Source organism: Anomaloglossus baeobatrachus, chromosome 2 (assembly GCF_048569485.1).
Source record: "Anomaloglossus baeobatrachus isolate aAnoBae1 chromosome 2, aAnoBae1.hap1, whole genome shotgun sequence".
Taxonomy (NCBI): domain Eukaryota; kingdom Metazoa; phylum Chordata; class Amphibia; order Anura; family Aromobatidae; genus Anomaloglossus; species Anomaloglossus baeobatrachus.
The window spans coordinates 536,651,978-536,675,042 of NC_134354.1; the positions used below are offsets into that span (position 1 = coordinate 536,651,978).

A 23,065-nucleotide genomic window follows, 5' to 3' on the forward strand; every position below is an offset into this window, starting at 1 on the left:
TCCGATGCCCACAAACTCAGCAGCATTACCTGTGGGCGTGAGAACATAATTTCCACGAGTCAGCATCACCACCAGTTCCTGGAAATCTCGAGCATGCGCACGGCTCTTTTCAGCAGCGTCAGTGTGCCTTTGAAGCAGCAGCGTCAGTGTGCCTTTGAAGCAGCAGCGTCAGTGTGCCTTTGAAGCAGCAGCGTCAGTGTGCCTTTGAAGCAGCAGCGTCAGTGTGCCTTTGAAGCAGAGTGTATGCGTCCCGGCTTCATTAGGTGCACTGCCCATAACTGAAAATCCAGAAGACTGCTCAAGTACACTTCTTAACTTTCGGTCATGTGCAGTGCACCTAATGAAGCCGGGAAGCGTATACCCAGCTTCAAAAGTACATGGACGCGTCCGAAACGAGCCATGCACATGCGCGAGACTTCCAGGAGCTGGCTGGAACGCTGACTGGTGGAAATCATCACACCCACAGAGGCGCTAACATGATAAAAAGGGCCGACTAGTCAGGGGCTCAAACGTCCCCCCAATTATTTACAGACCTAATTAGCATAGGGACAGCAACGTTTATATGCTATTCTTTCTTTTTAAACATTCATATTAGTGAATAGTTTTATACAAGGCTGGTTAGGGAGGGAACTTGGGCATACAAGTATCAATGCTGCCGGGGTGGGGGGCATAGGGGACCTGACAGGTTCCATTTAAAGTGCCATGCCAGCGCTGGGAAGAGGGGGGGGGGGGAAATGTTAAAAAAATAAAAAAAATAAAAAAAAGGATGCTTGGTAGGTGCTTTAAAGGAGATGTATGTATGTATGTATGTATGTATGTATGTATGTATGTATGTATGTATGTATGTATGTATGTATGTATGTATGTATGTATGTATGTATGTATGTATGTATGTATATATATACATACATACATACATACATACATACATACATATATATATATATATGGCGAAGCACTGAAAAGGTAAGGTAGGTTGCCAACTACCTGCCTGTTTGAACCGTGCCATTCACCACAGGCACAGAATGGTCACGCATCGCTCCTGCCAGTGATACAGTGGCTTTAGCAACAGAGTGGAGGCTTCTAATCCCCTCTGCTGTGTAGATGGGGCGGGACAGCCAAAACCATGCGGATTGACAGCTGGCTCCACAATGCCTAACTGGAGGAGTCGGCTGTAAATCAACCGGACGTCGACTGTAAATCAACCGGACGTCAACTGTCCAGCCCAGTCTACAGAGCAAAGTAGGGAGGGATGTGGCAACTACCGTACCTGCCTGTTAGTACTTAAGGACTTTTTTTTTGTAAAGCTATACTCTTTAAATGTTTTTATTATTGCAAAGATCATCTCTACAAGAGACGCAAAGTGGTAGCTCAACCAGTGCTCACATTATGTACAATTCACATTGGTGTTTTTTCAATGAGTGTGTACAAATCATCTGATAACGTGATCCTCCATCCATGAGGCCTAGAGAAGAAGCACGGTGGTGATCTACATTTCCAGATGCAGGAAATACCTTGTATCAACTTCAAATTTTCAATCTCAAAAAATGCATCAAGTCATTAAGTGTAACATGAAAGCGATGAGGATACATTTAGTTTGTAAAAGGATATACATTTGTTCTTTTGGCCTTTGTACTTCCATAGGACACAACCTCAACAATACAGTTGTAACTTTTGGCCCTGATTTTGGGTGCATTACCTGGTGAGGAACAATCACTCAAGCCAAACTAACAAAATTAAAGGGAATCTGTCACCAGGTTTTTGTTCTCCCATCTGAGAACCGGATAATGTAGAAAAAAAAAAAAAAAGACCCCAATTCCAGCGATGTGTCACTTACTGAGCTGTTTGCTGTCATTTTGATAAAACCAACATTTTCTCTGCAGGTCGAGCAGTTCTATAGAGATCATGAATATGCTGGACTACCTGACAGCACGCCAAGTAATCCTCTAATGATAATCTACTGCTGATTAAACAAGGATTATATCAAAACTACACTAAGGCCCCATGCGCACGCTGCATTTTTGGATGCAGTTTGTGGAACAAACTGCATGCATTTACTTCCCCAGCAAAGTCTGAGATTTCAATTTTGCTGTGTTGCTTTTTTGCGGCTGCAGTTTTGTGGTAACCACAAAACTGCAGCATGTCAATTCTTTTTGCATTTTTCCCTGCATTTTTCACCCATTCAATTCAAAGGAGGTGAGTAAGAACGCAAAAAAAACCCGCATAATGAAAAACGCATGAGATTTTGGATGCTTTTTTGGGCCACAGGCTGCGTTTTTGTGGTGAACACAAAACTGTAGCATGCGGACCAGACATACCCCAAGTAGCCCAGTAAGTGACAACGAGGGAATCAGGGTCTCTGTCTCTACATTATGTTGCTCTCAGATTAGGCGGCAAAAACCTGGGAACAAATTCACAGATTATCAAAAAAAGCAGGATGACAGAAGAATGGTTTTGATTTAAGGCTGGACCAGCAAGGCATTGAAATCAAAGCACAAAATTACATTAGAACCCTTCAAATGGTACATGTATGGTTTATTTGGTACAAAAGGATCTGATTCTGAACAATAGTCTCTTGAAACCTGCCCCACTGTATACTGAAGCCTGGGCTTAGGTGGAGGCTGTAGAGAGAATAGAAGGGTTTTTTGCTTTTTTACTTCATCTGACACTTCTGTAGTGACATGTACATTGGCTGTTACCATTGTGGTTTCTGAGGATCATGACTTCTGATGGCCGGAATGACATTGGCAAGAGGCCGCTGCTGGACCCATTTACACCTGCATAGCCCTAGCAGTGACCAGGCAGGGGATCCTCCAAGTGGGCCTGCTGACCCGCATAGCCTTAGCGATGATCAGGCAGGGGATCCTCTAAGTGGGCCTGCTGACCCACATAGCCCTAGCGGTGACCAGGCAGGGGATCCGCTAAGTGGGCCTGCTGACCCACATAGCCCTAGTGGTGACCAGGCAGGGGATCCGCTAAGTGGGCCTGCTGACCCGCATAGCCCTAGTGGTGACCAGGCAGGGGATCCTCTAAGTGGGCCTGCTATGTCCTCCGCACACTTGTGATCATGAGAACACAATGTACAGAAGAATCCTACACTAGGTTACACACTGTACCACAACATTGTGATAAAGCCACGTATGCTGCACGGATGATGAGTGACAGGGGTTGGGATACACAGGGAGAACCAGAGGCTTTTCGAACCTCTGAAGGGCAAAATATAAAACGTCAAATAAATGGAGAACATATCTTATCTTGCCAATCACAATTGTCAGCAATGACCAAAAGGCCACAGTCTATATTATGGCAACAATGTGTCATCTCAAAAAAATAAAACTACCAAAAAAAAAAAAAAACCCTAAATCTCATACATATGGAAAACTAGGTGGGAAATTATGGTCAATTCTAGCTCTTTGGGCCTTATGCATTCAGCAGATGTTGTACAGTGGGCTGGAATTATTTGTGCCGCCATACTATACTTCTATAAACTGTGCAACCAACATAGTACAACCTTTGCATGAAATTGGGAGCAAACGGAGGTTAAATACAGGACTTTATAACTATCATTTTTAGTACACAAATAAAATAGTAAGGCTGTGTTTCCAGTTTTGTTGCCTTTTATCCAGACAACTGTGCACTCTGGTTTGGGGGTCCATAACGTCATCAGATAGCATGTAGCATGTGCGCTCCAAAACCCAGCAACAACTAGTGCATCCCATGAAAAACAATATGAAATACAGCACTAACACCCGAGGGTGGGAGAGGAGAGGGAGAAAAGATCCGAATTTCTGGAAGTACTTACGGTCAGCACTAGTTTTCATAGGACTTCTGGTTACAGGTGAAAGCCTCCCAGACAAGCCCTCTAGGGGGCATTTTGAGGTTTCCGTTAGATCCAGTTGCCCTGATAAAGCAGCAACGCCACCTTCTCTACCATATACACACACCACTTATTGAACTTTAGCTGTCTCTATTGAGCATTTTTTGGTGTTCCATGGATAGGTTCATAGACTGACCAATTCCAGGGCATAAGAGCCCACAATCTGGAACAAGGCCCCTTTAAAGGGAATGTGTCACCAGGTTTTTGCTCCTCTATCTGAATACAGCATAATGTAGTGACAGAGACCCTGATTCCAGCGATGTGTCACTTACTGAGCGGTTTGCTGTTATTTTGATAAAATCAATGTTTTCTCTGCTGCAGCTCTAGCAGTTATACAGAGCACATAAGTATGCTGGACTACCTGGCAGCACACCAAATAGTCCTCTAATGATAATCTACTACTGATTAAACTGTAGATTTATCAAAACTACACTAAGCAGCCCAGTAAGTGACATTGCTGGAATCTGGATCTATGCCCCTACATTATGCTGCCCTCAGATTAGGTTGGAAAAACCTGGTGACAGATTCCCTTTAACGACTTCTGTAAAAGTATGTACAGTTATTACATGCAATCAATTTTATATAGCCCTGTGTTTGTGAAGATGGCATTATTGGAGCAGCGGTAATAACAATAATTACAATTAGCCGTTTGATAGGACAGATCACTGGCCAGTTACTGAACAGGCTGCTATTACTACTGCTGGGACTCATGTATAATGCTGATTTTTGCACTATTGGAAGTGGTAGCATTGGTAATTGTTATATCAGCAATTGTCCGGAAAGTCCTATACAGTGGAACCTTGGTTTAAGAGTAACTTGGTTTGAGAGCGTTTTGCAAGACAAGCAAAGATTTTTACAAATGTGTAACTTGGTTTAAGAGCAATGATTTGCAATAAGAGCAAATACTCACTGTGCACACTTCCGGTCCTGTCCTTTCACTGCGCTCTGACCCGCTCTGGAGGTAACGTTCTGTACATATGTACTGTATACTATATACCATTGTACAGTACAGTATATACTATATAGCATGTCTATCAATTTGCATTTGTGGATACAGTATTGTACTCTTGGCTACCCAGTGCAGCACACTGCTTGTATTGTACCTCCCGCACACCAACAATTCTATTGTAAGCTAATGTGCAGTTTACTTTGCATTATATGTTTTTACTGTACAGTGTTATGTATTAGTGCACTGTAATATTTTTATATGAATACAGGACATTATTTTGTATTACTGTAATAAGTTTGTATAAATACAGTAAATATTTTTGGGTTGTGGAACGAATTGTCTGCATTTCAATTACTTCCTATGGGAAAATTTGCTTTGATATAAGAATAACTTGGTTTAAGAGCACACTCCCGGAACCAATTATGCTCGTAATCCAAGGTTCCACTGTAGTTTATTAAAGAATACAACATGCAGGATTTTATAAATGAAAGATAACTATTATACCATTAATAGAATTCTAATATTGTCTGGATTTGTGGGGGCATAGCCCGGGCGGCACATAATTGTGCCCATCTCATGTAGCATCACAAGACCCCACACTGACAGCTGTTCTCTGAACAGTGGCGTTATCATTTTCTCTTTTCCCTTCAGAGGAATGATTCCCGTGTCTAATTAAGGCATAGGAAACTTATCCAAAGTCCGCCAGATACAATCTCACATAATAAAATATCCTGGCTGCAAGGTTCATCATTAATACAACAGGTTGTTAGATCCTCAGCCAAAATTGCCAGAAAAAGATAAAATTGCTGAAATTACCCTGCACATTATTAAAGCCTTCCTTGTAAACTGCGTTCTATGCCTGAAACCATAACAAATACAAGCAGCCGCACTGCTAAGTGCCATCATAAGCAAGTCTTACTATCTGATCACACCATACACATTCTGCTCATGCTACAAATTCTTCTGCCTCTTTTAGATAAGAAGAAACGTCTTCAGAGGGCAAATAAGTAAAGAAAAAGTGAAATGCATTAAGATTTAAAGCGATTGCCAAGCAAATATAGCCATCCGTTACCTGCAAACAAAGCGTTACGTAAAAGAACGCCTCCAAACAATGCAGTCACTTCCAGGGCGAGCTACCAACCTGAATCTGCTGGAATGCCTTCAGCCGCTTCTTAAATCTGGATGGCAAAACAAAGTCGCATCCGCGAGCCAACAATGCCAGCTCCTTCCGAAGATCTGGGTCTTGCCTCAGAGAAATCTCCTTTATCCTCATGCTTCCAGATTTCATATAAAAAGTGAGTTACAGAGAAAAGCTTCTAAATAAGAATCTCAATCCTTTTTCCTCCAAAATAGGTTGAAACTTGTAGAACGGACGAGCAGCGTAGGAGCTGTCCAGACCCACTCCAGGTCCAAACATTGACAGACTAGCAGCTAGCCTGGGCAAGGCACAGCTACCATGGGGAGGGGGCTGCCCTTTACAAAAGGCATTCCAGGCACTTTGCTCTCCAACAGGTTCTTTGGATGGAGTAGAGGAGATCCGAGTCACAATTGGGGGCAGGGAGAAGAAGGCGTCATCCAGAGGATCTAGGGGCAGTGTGTGCCTGTCGGATACCGGCAGCAGGGCTCTGCAGAGTGCCCTCCACTGTCCACAGGCATCCACATTCCAGCTCCCTTCAATGTGGCCTCTATCACATCAGCAAATATGCAGCAACTGATAAACCAGAGAGGACAGAGCAGTCATTCAATCAGCAAAATCTCACCCTGCAAAGCACAGAGCTTCTCATTGATTTCACCGTGACCTTGTTTAGGTAGGAAAACATTAACCAGCGGACAGTGAGAGAGTATACACATGCGCCATTCCTCCTGGCACCTCATGTGGCACACTCAATACCTAGGGCTTTAGGGAAACCTCTTCTCATCTATCATGGATCAGTCATTCCCATCACTCAGGACACAGACACTTTACAGTGTTCTCTCTTCTACTCCATCACCAGTATGCCAACTTTACCAGGATGTGGACACTAGTGGGCGACACGGCATGAGAAGACACGACACCACTCACGTTCATGGGTATGCGCTGGTATTACAGCTCGATCTCAGAAGGGACTAAGGAGAAATAACTTGTTCACAAGAGTGGTGAAGTTCCTGGAAGAAAGCAGCAATAATGTATTTAAAGGGAACCAATCACCAGGATTTTCTCATATAACCTAAACCCAGTGCTATACTAGCACTATCAGGCTGATTCTATACATATCTGTAGTGGGCAGCTCTGATGTTTAGGTTTTGAAATCCAAGAAAGTAAAGTTTATAACATGAGCTGCCTGTTGACTGACAGTTGCACTGGAGCAGATCATATATTCATAGTTATCCCCTTCCCCTGTTAGAATTAGCATAAGCATTATACAAACAAGTCACTTAGGCTGCTTTCACATTACATTTTTTTAACATGCATCATGAACTTGTTTTTTGCTGTAAAAGCGAATCCCGTTTTTACAAAGAAAAACGCATGCAACGCAAGTGTTATTTTGCAGGAACCTGTCACTTGAAGTTTATGGGCGGGCATTGGAGTCATGTGATCGGGAGTGAGGGGAACTGAACGTGACAGACTGGGAGTCGGCATCTGACAGCTGCGGAGGCTCGTAACCAAGGTAAACGTCGGGTAACTTACTTGGATACCCAATATTTACCTTGGTTACAAGCGTCTGCAGCTGCAAGGAGCCGGGCTCCCTGCACACGCAACCAAGGTTAACATCGGGTATCCAAGCAAGTTACCCGATGTTTACCTTGGTTACGAGCCTCCGCAGCTCTCAGGCGGGGGAGAGAGGGAGAGAGACTGATCACACCAGGCTGGTTTCTGGGCATGCTCAGTAGAGCAAGCAGGATCTTGTCTATCAGCATGCCAGTGTTCACATACGTTTGTGTGCTGTTTAGTCAGGATCCAGCAATTTGCAGTATTTGGACGCAGCTCAAAAACGCTACAAGTAGCGTTTTTGAAAAAAGTTAAAAAACTGCAAGTCGCTGGATCCTCACTATAATGCACGTGAACGCATGTTGACGCGAGACCATAGCAAATGCATTGAAATGAAAACGCATTTGTACTGGATCAGTTTTTGCGTTAAAAAAAAAAAATGTTCAGGACGCATGTTAAAAAAAACGTAGTGTGAAAGCAGCCTTAGTCTTGTTACCTGGTATCCAGCTTTGGTGGCTGAGGCCCCGCCCCTTCTGGTCACATGGGTATGACCTCATCACAGGTCCTGCTAGACAAAGTGAGTCATTTGTATAATACTTATGCTAATAGGGGGAGGGGATAACTATGAATATATGATCTGCTCCAGTGCAACTGTCACTCAACAAGCTGCTCATTTTATAAACTTCACTTTCTTGGATTTCAAAACCTATACATCCGAGCTGACCACTAATGATATGTAGAGAATCAGCCTGATAGTGCCAGTATAGCCCTGGCTTTAGCTTATATACGATAATGCTGATGATTGGTTCCCTTTAAGTATTTTTTAAGAAAGTTATATAAATAAAGCATGTTATAAAAGAATTAAAAACAAAAAATTGCAAACATTACCGCTGATGTCGGTGATTTGTGGCAGGTTGTCGCTGAAGGGAATTTTTGGTATTTCTTCATTTTATTACATTATCTACTCTATCAACTTTTATCAACTCCTGATTCCTTTCATTCCCCGGTAATTTTTCCATTTTCTCCTCCCCTTCTTCCAAGAGCCAGAACTTTTTTTATTTTTCCATCAATATAGCCATATGAGAGCTTTTTTTTATTGCGGGAAGAGTTGTACTTTTGAATGACGCCATTCATTCTGCCTCATATTGTACTGGAAAACGGGAAGGAAATTCCAAGTGCGGTGAAATGGCAAAAAAAAAAAGAGCAAATTGCACTATTTTTTTTCTCATTTCTTATTAAGTGTATATTTCTTCACATGCAGCATCTTTTTTGTTTTAACCAAAAAGATGCAGCGTTTTTATCACAAAAAAACCGCATCAAAAACGCACAGCGGCAAAATTGCATAAAAAAAACGCAATGCATTTGATGCGTTTTTACCATATTTTGCTCAATGCGTCAAATCTATTGACTGGAAGGGCTCAAAAATGCTGGAAAAATTGAAAAAGAATTGAAATGCTGCATCTTGAGTGCATCTTCAAAAACGCAGCCAAGATGAAACCAACAACAGATGCCCAGTGTGGACAGCAAAACAGAAATCTCAGACTTTGCTGGAGGAAGGAAGTGCATGCATTGTGGTGCATCCTTGTGACCTCAAAAACACAGCAAAAGATGCCCTGTGTGAACTTAGCCTTACTATGTTCACTATATGGTAAAACTGACCTGGCAGCGTGATTCTCCAGGTTGTAAAGTGTTCTCATTTTTCGGTTTCTGGCTTAATTTTTTGCATCTTGAGCTGACGTTTTTAATTATACCATTTTTGGATAGATGTGACTTTTTGATCACCTGTTATTGCATTTTAATGCAACCAACAAAACGTGATTCTAGAGTTTTGGTTTTTTTTTTCTTGCTACACCTTTTACTGATCAAATTAACAGATTTTATATTTTGATCGGACATTTCTGAACGCGGTGAATACATTTTTTACTGTGAAGATAGCCAGGGGTCTGCTGAAGATTCCTGTGCCTGTCTCAGCAGCCCATTTGTGTCCAGAGAACCTGTAAATGCTGCAGTCCCAGAATAACAGCAGCATTTATTAGGTTAATAGCTGCAGGCTGTTAGAAGCAGATGATGGCTGAAAAATCAAAGCAATCATCTGCTGGAAAAGATCGTAAGCCGAGCCCGCATCAAAGTCAGTGAGCCAGTAAGTGATGTACATAGTAGTAAGTTATAGGTCGTTAAGGGGTTCTTCAATAGAGTTGAGCGAACCTCCGGCTCGAAGCTCAGGGCTCGGGCTCAGAAAATGGTGTGATAATCTCCATGGTGAGTATCGCGCTCTGTCGGTGTCTGAGTGATGCGCAGCATTGTGCGCGCTGTGACATCAGGGATTCATCCAAGTTCATTCTGATGGCACGGCTCAGTCTACACTCACAGCTGGCAGTCATGTTCTATGATGCTCGCTAGGACAGGACAGAGATGTAGCAGAGATGAATCTCCGTGGGACCTTGTGTGGCTTACGTCAGAGCTCTCCTCTATATTTCATAACCAGCCAAAGTACAGCAGACAGCTGAGGGTTGCAGATGCTGCTGTTCCTGTGCTGGATATGAAAAATGGGTGGACCCCACATTTCCCCCCCCCCCCCAAAAAAAAAAAGATTAAAAACAGCTGGCCAAGCTAGCTATCCCTCTATTGAGCTATTCTGTTATTTATATCTATTCTGTTCTTTCTATCTATTCTATATGTTCTATTTTTTATCTATCCATCTATTCTAGCTATCAATTATCTTATCCTATCATTTTGTTTCTCTTAAAAAACGCATTAACAAAATCGTATTAAAAAAAAAACGCATCAAAAATGCATTACAAGCTTTTTTTTTACAATTGCAGGCTCTGTGACAAGGTGCAGTTTTGGTTGCAGAAAAAACTGCAGTGTATGCATAGAACCTAAATACCTTCATTTAGCAAAAAAGTATGCTTGATTTAGTCTCACAAAAAAAATAAAAAAAAAAAAATATATATAAAATAGAAAAAAAAAAAAAAGGCAACTGCCAAAAATCAGCCTCCTACATTTCAGAGGATATGCTGTTAGGTCAGAGCAGCGTCTATGTAAGGCATGGTGACCACACATTCCTCTGTTCAGTCAACCTTCTTTAGCTGACTGACAATGAACATCCACCTTAGTCAGCCTGACAGTTTTAGTGCAGTGCAGGAAGTAAGTCTCTCGCTCTTCATGCAGCTTGTTCTAGGATGGGTGCAGTGCGCACTACTAGATGGAAGTTGCCATCTTTAAAATCCTGACAGAGTGCACGAAATAGAGCAAACATTTTTTGCTAAATAAAAGGGGATTTTTTTTTTTTTTAAGTGTTTTATTCATCACATTTCTTGGAAAACCACTTTAATATTCTGGATAAACTAATCACAAACTGCCATTTTAAACAGATAAGATATGCTCAACTCTTCAGCCATCCCATTGTAAACACATTTGAATTAGCGGAAGACACACCTGTATAGTCATTCTTCAGTCACAAATTCTGAATCACTCACTACCTGTTATGGGAAACCAGGTTTAAAGGGAATGTAAAATAAATTACTTTTCCACACAGTCATTAGAATGGCTGGGATATACAAGACTGAACAGAGACCTTTACTTATGTGATATACGTCGCCTGCAAATATTAAATATCCGAGGTATATGCCAAGATAATAGGTTTCTTCACTATAAAGTATCCTTGGATGTAGTTCTGGCAAATTATGCACTGCAAAATAGTATTTCACTGTAAGACTAAACAAAAACCACGAAAGTGCCCACCACAGTTACACTACATACCTGGTCAGTAGTAACTCCGATAATAAAGATCTTCATGGCCATAATTCCCTGATCTCCTGCAGCAATATATTTATATCCATGCATAGCACAGCCAGAGTGTAAAAGCAAGACATAACCTTATTCGCCTACTTCTCTAGAAATATCCTCACCCTACCTTTCTCAGAATGCTGTTTAACCATAAGCTACTCTGATAATGCTGTGAACAAAACTACTTTTTCCTGTAGGCAGGAATATACAGTAGATAAGATGGGCTTTGTGGAGACTCTTCGACCAAATCGGACAAGACTACTTTGTGCTGGAGGCATATATACCCAATGACACTACTGCCCGGAAGTGACTTTCAAATGTGAGGTTTCCTAGTTGGTTGAAGAAGCAGATACGAGCAATTCATGAAGTGGTTTTAACACCTTTATCCCCTTCTTCACAACTTAAAAAGGAGAGCAGCTAATGTTTGTTGGAACAACCCAAATTTACTAAAAAAGGTGTGCACCCATGCAGACAAATGTCAACAAGCTCTGGATTATATCAAATAAGAGCATTACAATAATGAGTGTCTGCAGGCAACAGTGAAGCACGGTGGAGGTTCCTTCTAAGTTTGGGCCTGCATTTCAGAAAATTTCGTTTTGGATCAAGATTTATGTTGCCCTCAATTTAGAGAAATACAGCCACACTCTTATCTAATACCATCAGGGAGAAACCTGATGTCTCAAAATTTATTAACAATAAAACAATGACCACAAACATACAGAAATATATCTTTAGAGTAGAGTAAAGAACAACAAGGAGTCCTAGAAGTGATTCTATGTCTCCCACAAAGCCCCGATCATCAATGAGTCTGTGCGTGATTACATGAAAGAACAGAAGGATTTGCACAAGCCTACATCCACAGATCTGTGGTTAGTTCGCAAAGATGTTTGGAACAATCTCCGTGTGAAGTTTCTTCAAAACCTTTGTGCAAGTACCTAGAAGAATTGATGGCATTTTGAAGGTATAGGGTCGTCACATAAGATTTAGATTTCCTTTTTGTTCTTTCACTTTGCATTTTGTTAATTGATAAAAATATACTATTGTCACTACTATTTTTTTAAAGCATTCTTTACAGCATTTTGCCAAAGCTGCCTAAAACTTGTGCACAGCACTGTACCTCAAAATGCATGACAAAGGCTGTGAAAAAATGAACATGCAAGAACAATATTTGATGGGAGGCCATTTGCTAAGGGTACTTTCACACTTGCGTTCAGCGCAGTCCGTCACTATGGAGAATAGCGCAGTCCGTTAATGCACTGCGCTATGCTCCATAGACTTGTATGGACGACGCACTGTAACACAAGCGTCAGCGTTGCATCCGCTGGACGACGCTCCTTCGGGCAGAAGGAACGCAGCATGTAACTTTTTTTGAGCAGTGCAATCCGTAGGATTTCACTGCGCATGCTCTTTTTTTTAATTTTTTATTTTAATTTTTTTTTAAAATCACAAAAAAACTTTAATTTTGTCTCTCGGTGGCCGAACGTTCAGCTGAGCGCCCGGCCGCCGGCATCTGAGAGCGCTCAGCTCAGCGCCCGGCCGCCGGCATCTGAGAGCGCTCAGCTCAGCGCCCGGCCGCCGGCATCTGAGAGCGCTCAGCTCAGCGCCCGGCCGCCGGCATCTGAGAGCGCTCAGCTCAGCGCCCGGCCGCCGGCATCTGAGAGCGCTCAGCTCAGCGCCCGGCCGCCGGCATCTGAGAGCGCTCAGCTCAGCGCCCGGCCGCCGGCATCTGAGAGCGCTCAGCTCAGCGCCCGGCCGCCGGCATCTGAGAGCGCTCAGCTCAGCGCCCGGCCGCCGGCATCTGAGAGCGCTCAGCTCAGCGCCCGGCCGCCGGCATCTGAGAGCGCTCAGCTCAGCGCCCGGCGATCAGCTGATCGTTCACAATAGTCTGCTGCCGGTAAAACTGTAAAGAAGAAAAAAATAATAAAAAAAAGTAAAAAAAATCTTTCCGTTGTTTTGTACAATCCGTTGCATCCGTTGTGTGCCATTATATGCAATGCATCCGTTACATCCGTCACACAACGCAATGCTATGGATGCCGATCAACGCAAGTGTGAAACTAGCCTAAGACAATGACCCAGTGATTGTCCCCTCAGTTGTATGCTGCGCCTTTCTATTTTCGTTAAGGATGATAGACTCTGGAGCTGGAGGTTATTTTTAGTGAAAACATGCAAGTTATTTATCACTCCCCACATGACAAACCGCATCACACATTCCCAGTACATGCTATACCAAACGAGAGAACCGAGAGAAACAATTAACCATGTTACTAACGTAACACTAAGGCCTGTCATCTGGATCATGGCAGTGTTTTATGTTTAAAGCCGTTATTTAAAAGGGTTTTCCCCAAGAACAAAGTTATTTTTAAAGTTGATTTTAATTAATTGATCCTGTAATTATAATAAGCTTTACAATTGGATGTGTTTAAAAAACAAAACAAAAAAAAAAAAACCTCCCTGTGGTGAGAATCTTCTTAATGTGCCCCTGCTATGTACTGTGTAATGGCCGTGACTGACCGTACAGGGACATTGTCTGATCATACCACATATCCTGAGTTGGGGAAGACATTACAGCACCGGATTCTTTTTGTGAGGTAAAACAATTCCCTGCTGTAAAAAAAAAAAAAAAAAAAACACAGCCTGAAAAGGAAAAAAAAAAAAAAAAAAAAAAAAAAGAGCACAATAGGGTCTTATCAGGACAACAGATGAATGAAATATTTAGCGGTGTTCACCGGAGGTAGTAGTGTGAGACAACTGCGTAAACATCATGAAGGCCCGCTGAAAACCCTTGGAAGTAAGATACAGACGATAAATGTGGAAAGGGTTATATATGCGCTACGTGATGAGGAGATCACATTCCTTCAATGCGATTCTATTAATCCAACCAGTGTCAGTTATCCAACTCCTTCCTCAAGGGGAAAAAAAAAAAAAAAAAATCATACGATATACACTGACCGAAGGAAAATACCGTATTTTCCGGCTTATAAGACGACTCAACTTTTCCAGTTAGAATACAGAGTTTGGGGTATACCGTATATACTCGACTATAAGCCCCAATTTAACACAAAAAAAAAAAAACTGGGAAACCTTATTGATTTGAGTATAAGCCTAGGGTGGGAAATGCAGCAGCTACTGGAAAATTTAGAAATAAAAATAGAACCCAATAAAACGTAATATGCCCATCCTTGTCCTTCCTGGTAGTAATGTGCCCATCCTTGTGCCCCCTTCCTTGGACCCTCTAGTAATGTGCCCGTTGTTTAGTAATGATCGCTGCAGTAATGAGCTCTCTAGTTATGTCCTCCTACCGGTCCCCTTCTTGCCGTTGTTTACTCACAATAACAAAAAAAAAAAAAAAAATATTCTCACCTGTCCTCTGTTTCCGCAGTGTCCTCAGGTGCTTCTTGCAATCCGCAGGCACATAGACCTCTCGGTGATCTCGTCCGGTGCACGGAGCCGCCACTGCAGGCTGCCATCATGGATTTACTGCAGTTGAATGCTTTACGGCAGCGGTGCCGCAAAGCATTCAACTGCTGTAAAGTGCTGACCGCAACGACGGCTCCGTGCACCAGACGTGATCATCAAGGTGTGGACCGCAGGCAAATAGACCCCTCCATGATCGTGTCTAATACACAGATCCTCCGCAGCTGTCAGCGCTTTACTGCAGTTGAATGCTTTGCGTCGCCACCATGAAGCATTCAACTGCAGTAAAGCCATGACGGCAGACAGCAGCATTGTGCATTGCTAATTATAATTGATAATTATCAACCCTATAAGACGACTCCCAACTTTTCAGAATATCTTCAAAAGGTTAAAAAGTTGTCTTCTACACTGGAAAATACGGTAGGTAGAGCTCTTTTTTGAAGGACACAGAATGATTCAAAGATAGATCATTAGAGTGGCGCTAAAAAAAAAAAAAAAAAAAAAAAAAACCATTACAAGACAATCAAAAAGGTGTCAATATATGAACAAAATATAACAGAACAAGAAAAATAAAGTGAAAGATACAGTAGTTAAAATATAAATAGGGGAGTGATGGGTGATAGGGATTGAACTTATAAAAGATTGTTTAAGGCTATGGGCACAAGTGTTTATGTTTTGCATTTTTTCTTGCTTCCCAGCAGAGTCTATGGGAATCCTGACTTGCTGTGCACACGCTGCTTTTTTTTTCCTTGCAGATTTTGTTGCTGAATAAAGCAGCAGAATGTGAATTGTCTCAGCGTTTTTTCTGCTTTTCTATACTTCTCTGCAGAGCTTTATCACTACAGGGGATGTCGTAGAACTTCGCCTCCCACACCATGCTTACAGCGTGGTATGTGAGGTTCTGTAAGCTCAGTAACCCAGGGTCGTCATAGTGATGACACAGGGTTATCATGGCAGCGATCGGGTCCCTGTGATTGCATACCAGGGATCTGATTGCTAGGGGGAGGTAAGCGATCCCTCTCCCCGCCTCCAGAATTCTTGCGATCGCACTGATTGCAGCATTTAGGGGGTTAAACTGCCAGGATCAGCATGGGCACTACTCCATGCAGTCAGAGCCAGGTCCCGGCTGTAACATCAGCCAGAGACCTGGCAGTGATCACGGGGGTACAGCGACTGAACCCCCGCAATCGCAATCACTAAAAAGCAAAAAAAAAGCAGAAAAAACAAATATGAAAAAAAGCGCAAACGCAATAAAAAAAATTGCTTTTTTTTCAGCTGTGTTTTCCCTGCCAAAACATGCTTCATGTGCAGACAATAAGTACATAAAAAAGCAACAGGGGCACATAGCCTAAAGGCCCCGTTACACGCTACGATATATCGGGCGATATGTCGTCGGGGGTCACGGATTCAGTGACGCACATCCGGCATCGTTTGACATATCGTAGCGTGTGACAGCTACGAGCGACTGAACGAGCAAAAATACTCACCTTATCGTTGCTTGTTGACACGTTGCTTATTTTCAAAATATCGTTCAAATTCCTGGATGCAGGTTGTTAGTCGTTCCCGAGGTGTCACATGGAGAAGTGTGTGCTGCCTCAGGAACGAAGAACACAGCTTACCTGCGTCCCGCCGGCAATGAGGAAGGAAGGAGGTGGGTGGGATGTTACGTCCCGCTCATTTCCGCCCCTCCGCTTCTATTGGGCGGCCGCTGTGTGATGTCTATGTGACGCCGAACGTCCCTCTTCCTTCAGGAAGAGGATGTTCGCCGCCCACAGCGAGGTTGTTCGGAAGGCAAGTACGTGTGACGGGTGACAGACTTTGTGCGACATGGGCAACAAATTGCCTGTGACGCACAAACGATGGGGGCGGGTGCGATCGCACGATAAATCAACTCGTGTAACGGGGCCTTTAGTCGGTATCATGATGTCTGTTGCATAGCCGTGGAGCTATACAAGTGAGAATTGAGGAAAAATAGGGAGAATATATTTAGTTAAGTTGGGAGTCAAATGAAGACAAAATAAGTGCTATATAATATAGGTGATAAGTAGATTAATATGTAAGAAGAGAAATAATATTTTCACGAAAAAGACAATATTGAAAATAGGGTTCAGAGATTTCACCATTGTGATTGAGAGAAGGGATATATTTAAATCCTGCACGTGGAAAAACCACGGTGAAAAATATTGCATTCATGCAGAAACCAAGGTATGGTGATCCTATGTTGAAGAAATTGATATATTGATCTAAAAAAATGTTTTACTCCAAAGAAGGAAATATTTGTGATCCTGTGCTGTAATGTCTGTATACTTTATTGCTTCCTCCCCTGGCCAGGAGATGTGCTATGATCAGACCATGTCCCTGTACGGTCAGGCACGGCCATTACACAGTACACAGCAGGAGCACATGTCAGATTATCTCAGCACAGGAACATTTATTTATCTTAAACACATCCAATTATGGAAATTGGTATTGCAAGATTTGTTTAAAATGAACTTTGAGGGGAAACTGTTCTCATATTTGTACCCGGGATAAAGCTCACGGTCTGAGTTTGAAGCACATCACCACAAACACCAGCAATATATCACATCTTTGGCATTGAGAGCTTTCCAAACAGTATCTTTGAGAAGGCTCATACATGACCAAGTTGACGATCCAAGTTCCCATCTTCATGTGGACCACCAGGAATATTCTGTTTGAGAATAATTCTTGTAGACAATACAAGGGACTAGGATCTCATAAGATGAGCAGGTTATTTACCATACGGTTGTGTCTCAGTTCTGTAAGAAAATACATCAGAAAACACATTTATGCCCCTACTGCGCTTTCAGGATCGGGGGTTAAATAGAAGTGTTTTTGCCCAAAACTGCATGTCTTTCCTCCCCGAGCAAAGTATGAGAATTCAAAAATGCCGTGCACACATTGCTTCTTTTTCCTTGAAGTTTTGGGTGCAGAAAAAAGAAGCACCATGTCACTTCTTTGTGCGTTTTTAACCAGTGTTTTAGTGATGGGCAGGCTGGCAGATAGCCCGGTTAGATCTGCCAATCCTGGGTAAAAAAATAAAAAGTTTTGGCCCGAAATCAATTCCAGGTATCTGGCCGGATGCCCACCCCTATATAAGTCTATGGGTCCAGAATCCAAAGCTTAAAAACACCACGGTTACTTACCGGTAGACAGTTTTGCTAGAACCCATGACAGCACCACGTGAAAGAGGGATCCGCCCAGCGAAGACAGGAAACCATTCTGAAATAAAAGGGTGGTACCTCTCCCCTTCGTCAGTTAATTACCGAGAAATGAGAGGACCTCCAACAATCGTTAGAACTTACTCCAACACCCACTAAACACACACACAAGCACACCCAGAAGTGCACACAAAGGAGGAGAAAGGGAGGGATTATATGGGTGCTGTCATGGGTTCTGGAAAAACAGTCTACCGGTAAGTAACCGTGGTGTTTACCCCTCACCCATGACAGCACCATGTGAGAGATACCCAGAGAAACACTTTTTTAGGAAGGGACTACCGCCTCAAGCACCCTTCTACCAAACGAAAGATCAGCTGAGGAACATAGATCCAACAGATAGTGCCGGAAAAAAGTAGACTGAGGACCAGGTAGTGGCCCTACAAATTTGTTCAATAGATACCTGCGCACGTTCAGCCCAGGAGGTCGACACAGCTATGGTGGAATGGGCCCAAATGTTCTCGGGAACGGGCGCCCAACTAGAGGAGTAGGCTAAAGTAATGACCTCCCTAATCCACCTAGCAATAGTGCCCTTTGACATCCCCAGACCCTTTTGTACTACCCTGAAAGGAGATGAATAAGGATTGTGTTTTCCACACTGCTCGTGTCTCCGATATATACTGAAGGAGGGCCCTCCGCACATCCAGGGTGTGAAACCTACGTTCCCCTGCACTAGTGGGATGGCTGCAGAAGGAGGGCAGAACTATCTCGTGTCCTATGAAAATGAGATGTGAACTTTGGGAGATATGCTGGGTCTGGCCGTAATAAGACTATCATCAAGGACCTGGGCGTAAGGCTGCACAGCTGATAAGGCCTGTAAATTACTGGTCCTCCGCGCCGAGGTTAATGCAATTAGCAATATCGTTTTAAGAGTCAGCAACTTCAGGGAGAGCTCTGTCAGAGGCTCAAGGGGGGGGGGGGGGCAGTGAGGGCATCCAAGACTAAAGGGGGCTTTACACGCAACAACATCGCTAACAAAAGGTCGTTGGGGGGGGGGGGGGTGTCACGGAATTCGTGACGCACATCAGTTCTACTTAGCGACGTCGTTGCGTGTGACAGCTACGAACATCTGTTAACGATCAAAAATACTCACCTAATCGTTGATAGTTGACACGTCGTTCATATCTCAAATATCGTTGCTGTTGCAGAACGCAGGTTGTTCGTCGTTCCTGAGGCAGCACACATCGCTACGTGTGACACCCCAGGAACGTCGAACAACAACGTACCTGCGTCCTGCCGGCAACGAGGTGGGCGTGTCATTAATGCGGCTGGTCTCCGTCCCTCCGCTTCTATTGGTGTGCCGCTGTGTGACGGCGAACGAACTTCCCCCTTAACAAAGAGGTTGTTCACCGCCCACAGCGACGTCACTAGGAAGGTAAGTATGTGTGACAGGTACTAGCGATTTTGTCCGCCACGGGTAGCCATTTGCCAGTGACGCACAAACGACAGGGGCGGGTGCTTTCACGAGCGAGCTGCGTGTAAAGCAGCCATAAGTTTAGGTCCCAAGGAGGAACTTTAGGTATGAAAACTGGTTTAGCCTTACCACTAGCCGTAATAAACCTTTTAATCCACTTGTTGGCTGCCAGGTTACAATTCTATAAGGCCTCTATGGCAGAGACCTGAACTTTGAGCGTGTTCACAGCTAGCCCCAGGTCAAACCCCTTTTGTAGGAATTCTAAAATACACTCAATAGGTGCCTCCGTACCCAGGGGACTATTGGACAACATCAGGAATTTTTGCCACACTCTCCCATAGATTCTGGTGGTAACTGGTTTACGACTCTTTAACAATGTAGAGATTAGGTCAGGGGAAAACCCTTTGCTCAACAGTGAGCTTTCAAATTCCAAGCTGTCAAATGGAACCCCTTCGCTTGTGCGTGGAATACTGGTCCCTGCACTAAAAAGGTCCGGAACTTCCGGCAAGACCCAGGGATCAGTGACAGACATTGCCCTCAGGAGAGAAAACCACACAGTCTCTTGGGCCAGAAGGGTCGATAAGAAGAACCCTCGCCCGGTCCTCCCTGATGTTTTGCAGAACGGTCGGCAGCATGATAATTGGGGGAAAGGCATAAGCCAGTTTGAAGGTCCATGGAACCTGTAATGCGTCTACGGCGAAGGGCAGGTCCGATGGGTTTAGCGAACAGAACTGCACTACCTGCTTGTTCAGTTTGGTGGCAAATAGGTCTATCTGTGGCATGCCCCATAGAGTCACTATCTGCCATTAAGATTCGAGGATTCAAGGACCATTCTCCTTGTCGCAGTTGATGGCGACTGAGGTAATCTGCTGTGATATTGAGATGACCTTTGATGTGGAGAGCTGAGAGGGAGAGAAGATGTTGCTCTGCCCAGAGAAACATTCTGTAAGACACCTGCATGAGGGATGGGGATCTCATGCCCCCTTGGTGGTTTATATACGAGACTGTGGACTGATTGACATAATTCGAACATGATGCCCTCGGAGGTTTAGGAAGAAAGGCCCTCAGTGCTCGCTCCACTGCCCACAGTTCTCGGAGATTCGAGGGTTGTGCCGCTTCCCGTGGTGACCCCCATCCCTGAGATACGTGCTCGTGAAGGTGAGCTCCCCAGCTGGACTGGCCAGCATCGGTAGTGACCACCTCCGTCCCGAGGGAGCCAGGGAACACCTACAGACAAGTTGTCCACGGAAGTCCACCAGAGGAGGGAACTTCTGACCACCAAGGATAGGGTGACGACCCCTTCCAAATAATTGTATAATGTATTCTGGGTATACAGAACCTGCCATTGGAGAGCCCTTGAGTGGACCTGACCCCACGGAATCGTCGGGAATCATGATGTCAGAGCACCCAGAAAGTACATAGCTTTCCTCAGAGACATCCTGGGATGGTGGATCGCTCGCAGGGACAATTCTGAAACACTCTGAATCTTTTCTGCTGGTAAAAAGGCACCACTGACGATCAGAGTTGAGAGTGAGACCGAGGAACAATTGAGTCGTAACTGGGTCCAACCGGGACTTGTCGTAATTCACCATCCAACCCAGGTTTTGCAGAGTAATTTGAAGAAACTGTAGATGTGCTGTACATTGCTGTTTGGAGTTCCAAATCACCAGGAAGTCGTCCAGGTAAGGAACCAGCAGAACATTCTGAATTCGTAAATGAGCCAACATCTCTGCAACTATTTTCGTAAAAATCCTGGGGGCGACAGAAAGCCCGAAGGGGAGGGCTCGGAACTGAAAATGACAGTTTGTTGTTGATGGAAAGGGCTACTCACAAACTGTTGAAAATGTGGATGTATAGGGACATGGTAATAGGCATCCTTTAAGTCTATTACCGCCATATAACAGTTGTGGAACAGCAGCTTTATTGCCGACTGAACCGACTCCATCTTGAACGGGAAATACTGTACAAACTGGTTGAGACGTTTGAGGTTTATTATTGTTCGGAAGGAACCGTCCGGTTTTCCTACGAGAAAAAGACGGGGAATAGAACCCCCTTCCCCTTTCTGCAAGTGGTACCTCGCACAGGACTTTCTTTCCCATCAACAGCAAGACCTCTGATTCCAGAGTTCTTTCTTTGACCTCCGAAGAGGTGTGATGACGAAATGCTGTGGTGGCTGAAGGAGAAATTGTAACTGTAGACAGTCTTTGATAATGGATCGAAAGTAGGCATTGGAGGAAAGGCTTTCCCACGGCTCCAGAAAATGAGAAAAGGTGTTCTCCGACCAGCAGCTTTGCGTCACAGGGAAGATTTCTTCGAGGATGCCGCGGCACCCCCGAACATGAAGCCCGATTCCCGTTTGCGTCTGCGCTCCCACCGCCGATTATCTGGGGGTTTGCCCCTGGAGAACTTCTGCCTATGAAAGGAATGAGACGATCCAGAGTGGAACCTTGGGAAGGACTTTTTGCTATCGGATGCTTTGTCTAATGCATCCTCTAGCGGTTTTACAAAAAGTAGTTGACAGTCACAGGGCACCGCACTCAATTTGTGTTTGAATTGCAGGTCTCCTGGACAACCCTTCAACCACAATGCCAGTCTGGCTTGATTGGATAATCCCGCTGAGCGTGCTAAGAGTCTGATAACATCCGCTGAGGAATCAGTCAGAAAAGCCGCTGCTCCTTGCAGAAGTGGAAATCTAGAGAGGATGTTTTCTTGGGAGGTGTTATCCTGTAACTGATCCGCAACCTGTTGGAGCCAGACCATTAAGGAACGGGCTGTGCAGGTATTTGCTATAGCCGGCTTCAATATCCCCACCGATGTTTCCCATAAAAGTTTAAGACATACATCCACTTTTTTGTCCAAGGGATCTTTTAATGTTCCCGAGTCTTCCAAGGGGATGCCTCCTTGTTGAGAGGACTTTGCGACTACAGCATCGATCTGTGGTGCTTTATCCCATAAGGCTGTCTTGCCTCATCAAAGGGATATTTTCGCTTTGAGGAGGAGGGGAGAGAACCTGCTTTGTCTGGACGCTTCCACTCCTGAATAAGCGTCTCAATCTTGTTGTTGACCGGAAAGGTACGCTTCTTCCGTTCCTCCAATCCTCCAAACATAACATCCTCCAGGGATCTAGAGGATTTCTCCTCTGTCAACCCCATAGTTGCCCTGACCGACTTGACCTGTGTCCCTATATAATCAATGGAGAAGCATGGCCTGCCTCCCATATCGCTATCTGAGGATGAGGAGTCTGAAGAAGTACTGGATGAAGATGAGCAGGGAGAGTCAGTCAACTGGTTTTGACTTCTTTCATTTCAAGAAAGCCTTAATGGAATCTTGTACCTCCGAGCAGATAACCAAATGGAGGTCTGCTGAGATTCCTGGAGATTCCTCCGCAATTGTGCGACCGATACATGCCTCACACAACTTCTTTTGCCACTGATCCGAGAGGGGTTCCGTGCATAGGGGGCACTCTTTATGCTTCTTTTTGGATGTCGATTTTTTAGGGGTCTAATGAGGCAAGCCTACGAGTAAGGTGACATTCACGAAGATCACTCACCACCATAGGATATCAAGGGTACCGGTTTTGAAAGCTGCTTCGGAACATCCACAGGTCTCACAGGCGCTGTAGAGCCACGAGAGGATCAGCTTTCCTGGTTGCCACGGCCCGTCTGGCCTGCGTCACTAGAGCGACCACCATTTTT

The 23,065-nt window shown here is 44.0% G+C and overlaps 1 protein-coding gene across 2 annotated transcripts in view; it reads right to left on the minus strand.

Annotated features, from left to right (window-relative positions):
• The window catches only part of LOC142291810 (serine/threonine-protein phosphatase 2A regulatory subunit B'' subunit beta-like), a 140,154-nt gene that overhangs the window by 62,622 nt on the left and 54,467 nt on the right, over positions 1-23,065 (minus strand). The window contains exon 1 of one of the 2 annotated variants that reach the window (XM_075336636.1): positions 5,968-6,734. The exons of the other annotated variant lie outside the window; for it this stretch is intronic. Within the exon in view, the coding sequence (XP_075192751.1) occupies positions 5,968-6,114 (147 nt within the window). The 5' untranslated portion in view covers positions 6,115-6,734. Of the gene's footprint in view, positions 1-5,967; positions 6,735-23,065 lie in introns of those variants that run through there. 2 annotated transcript variants of the gene reach the window in all.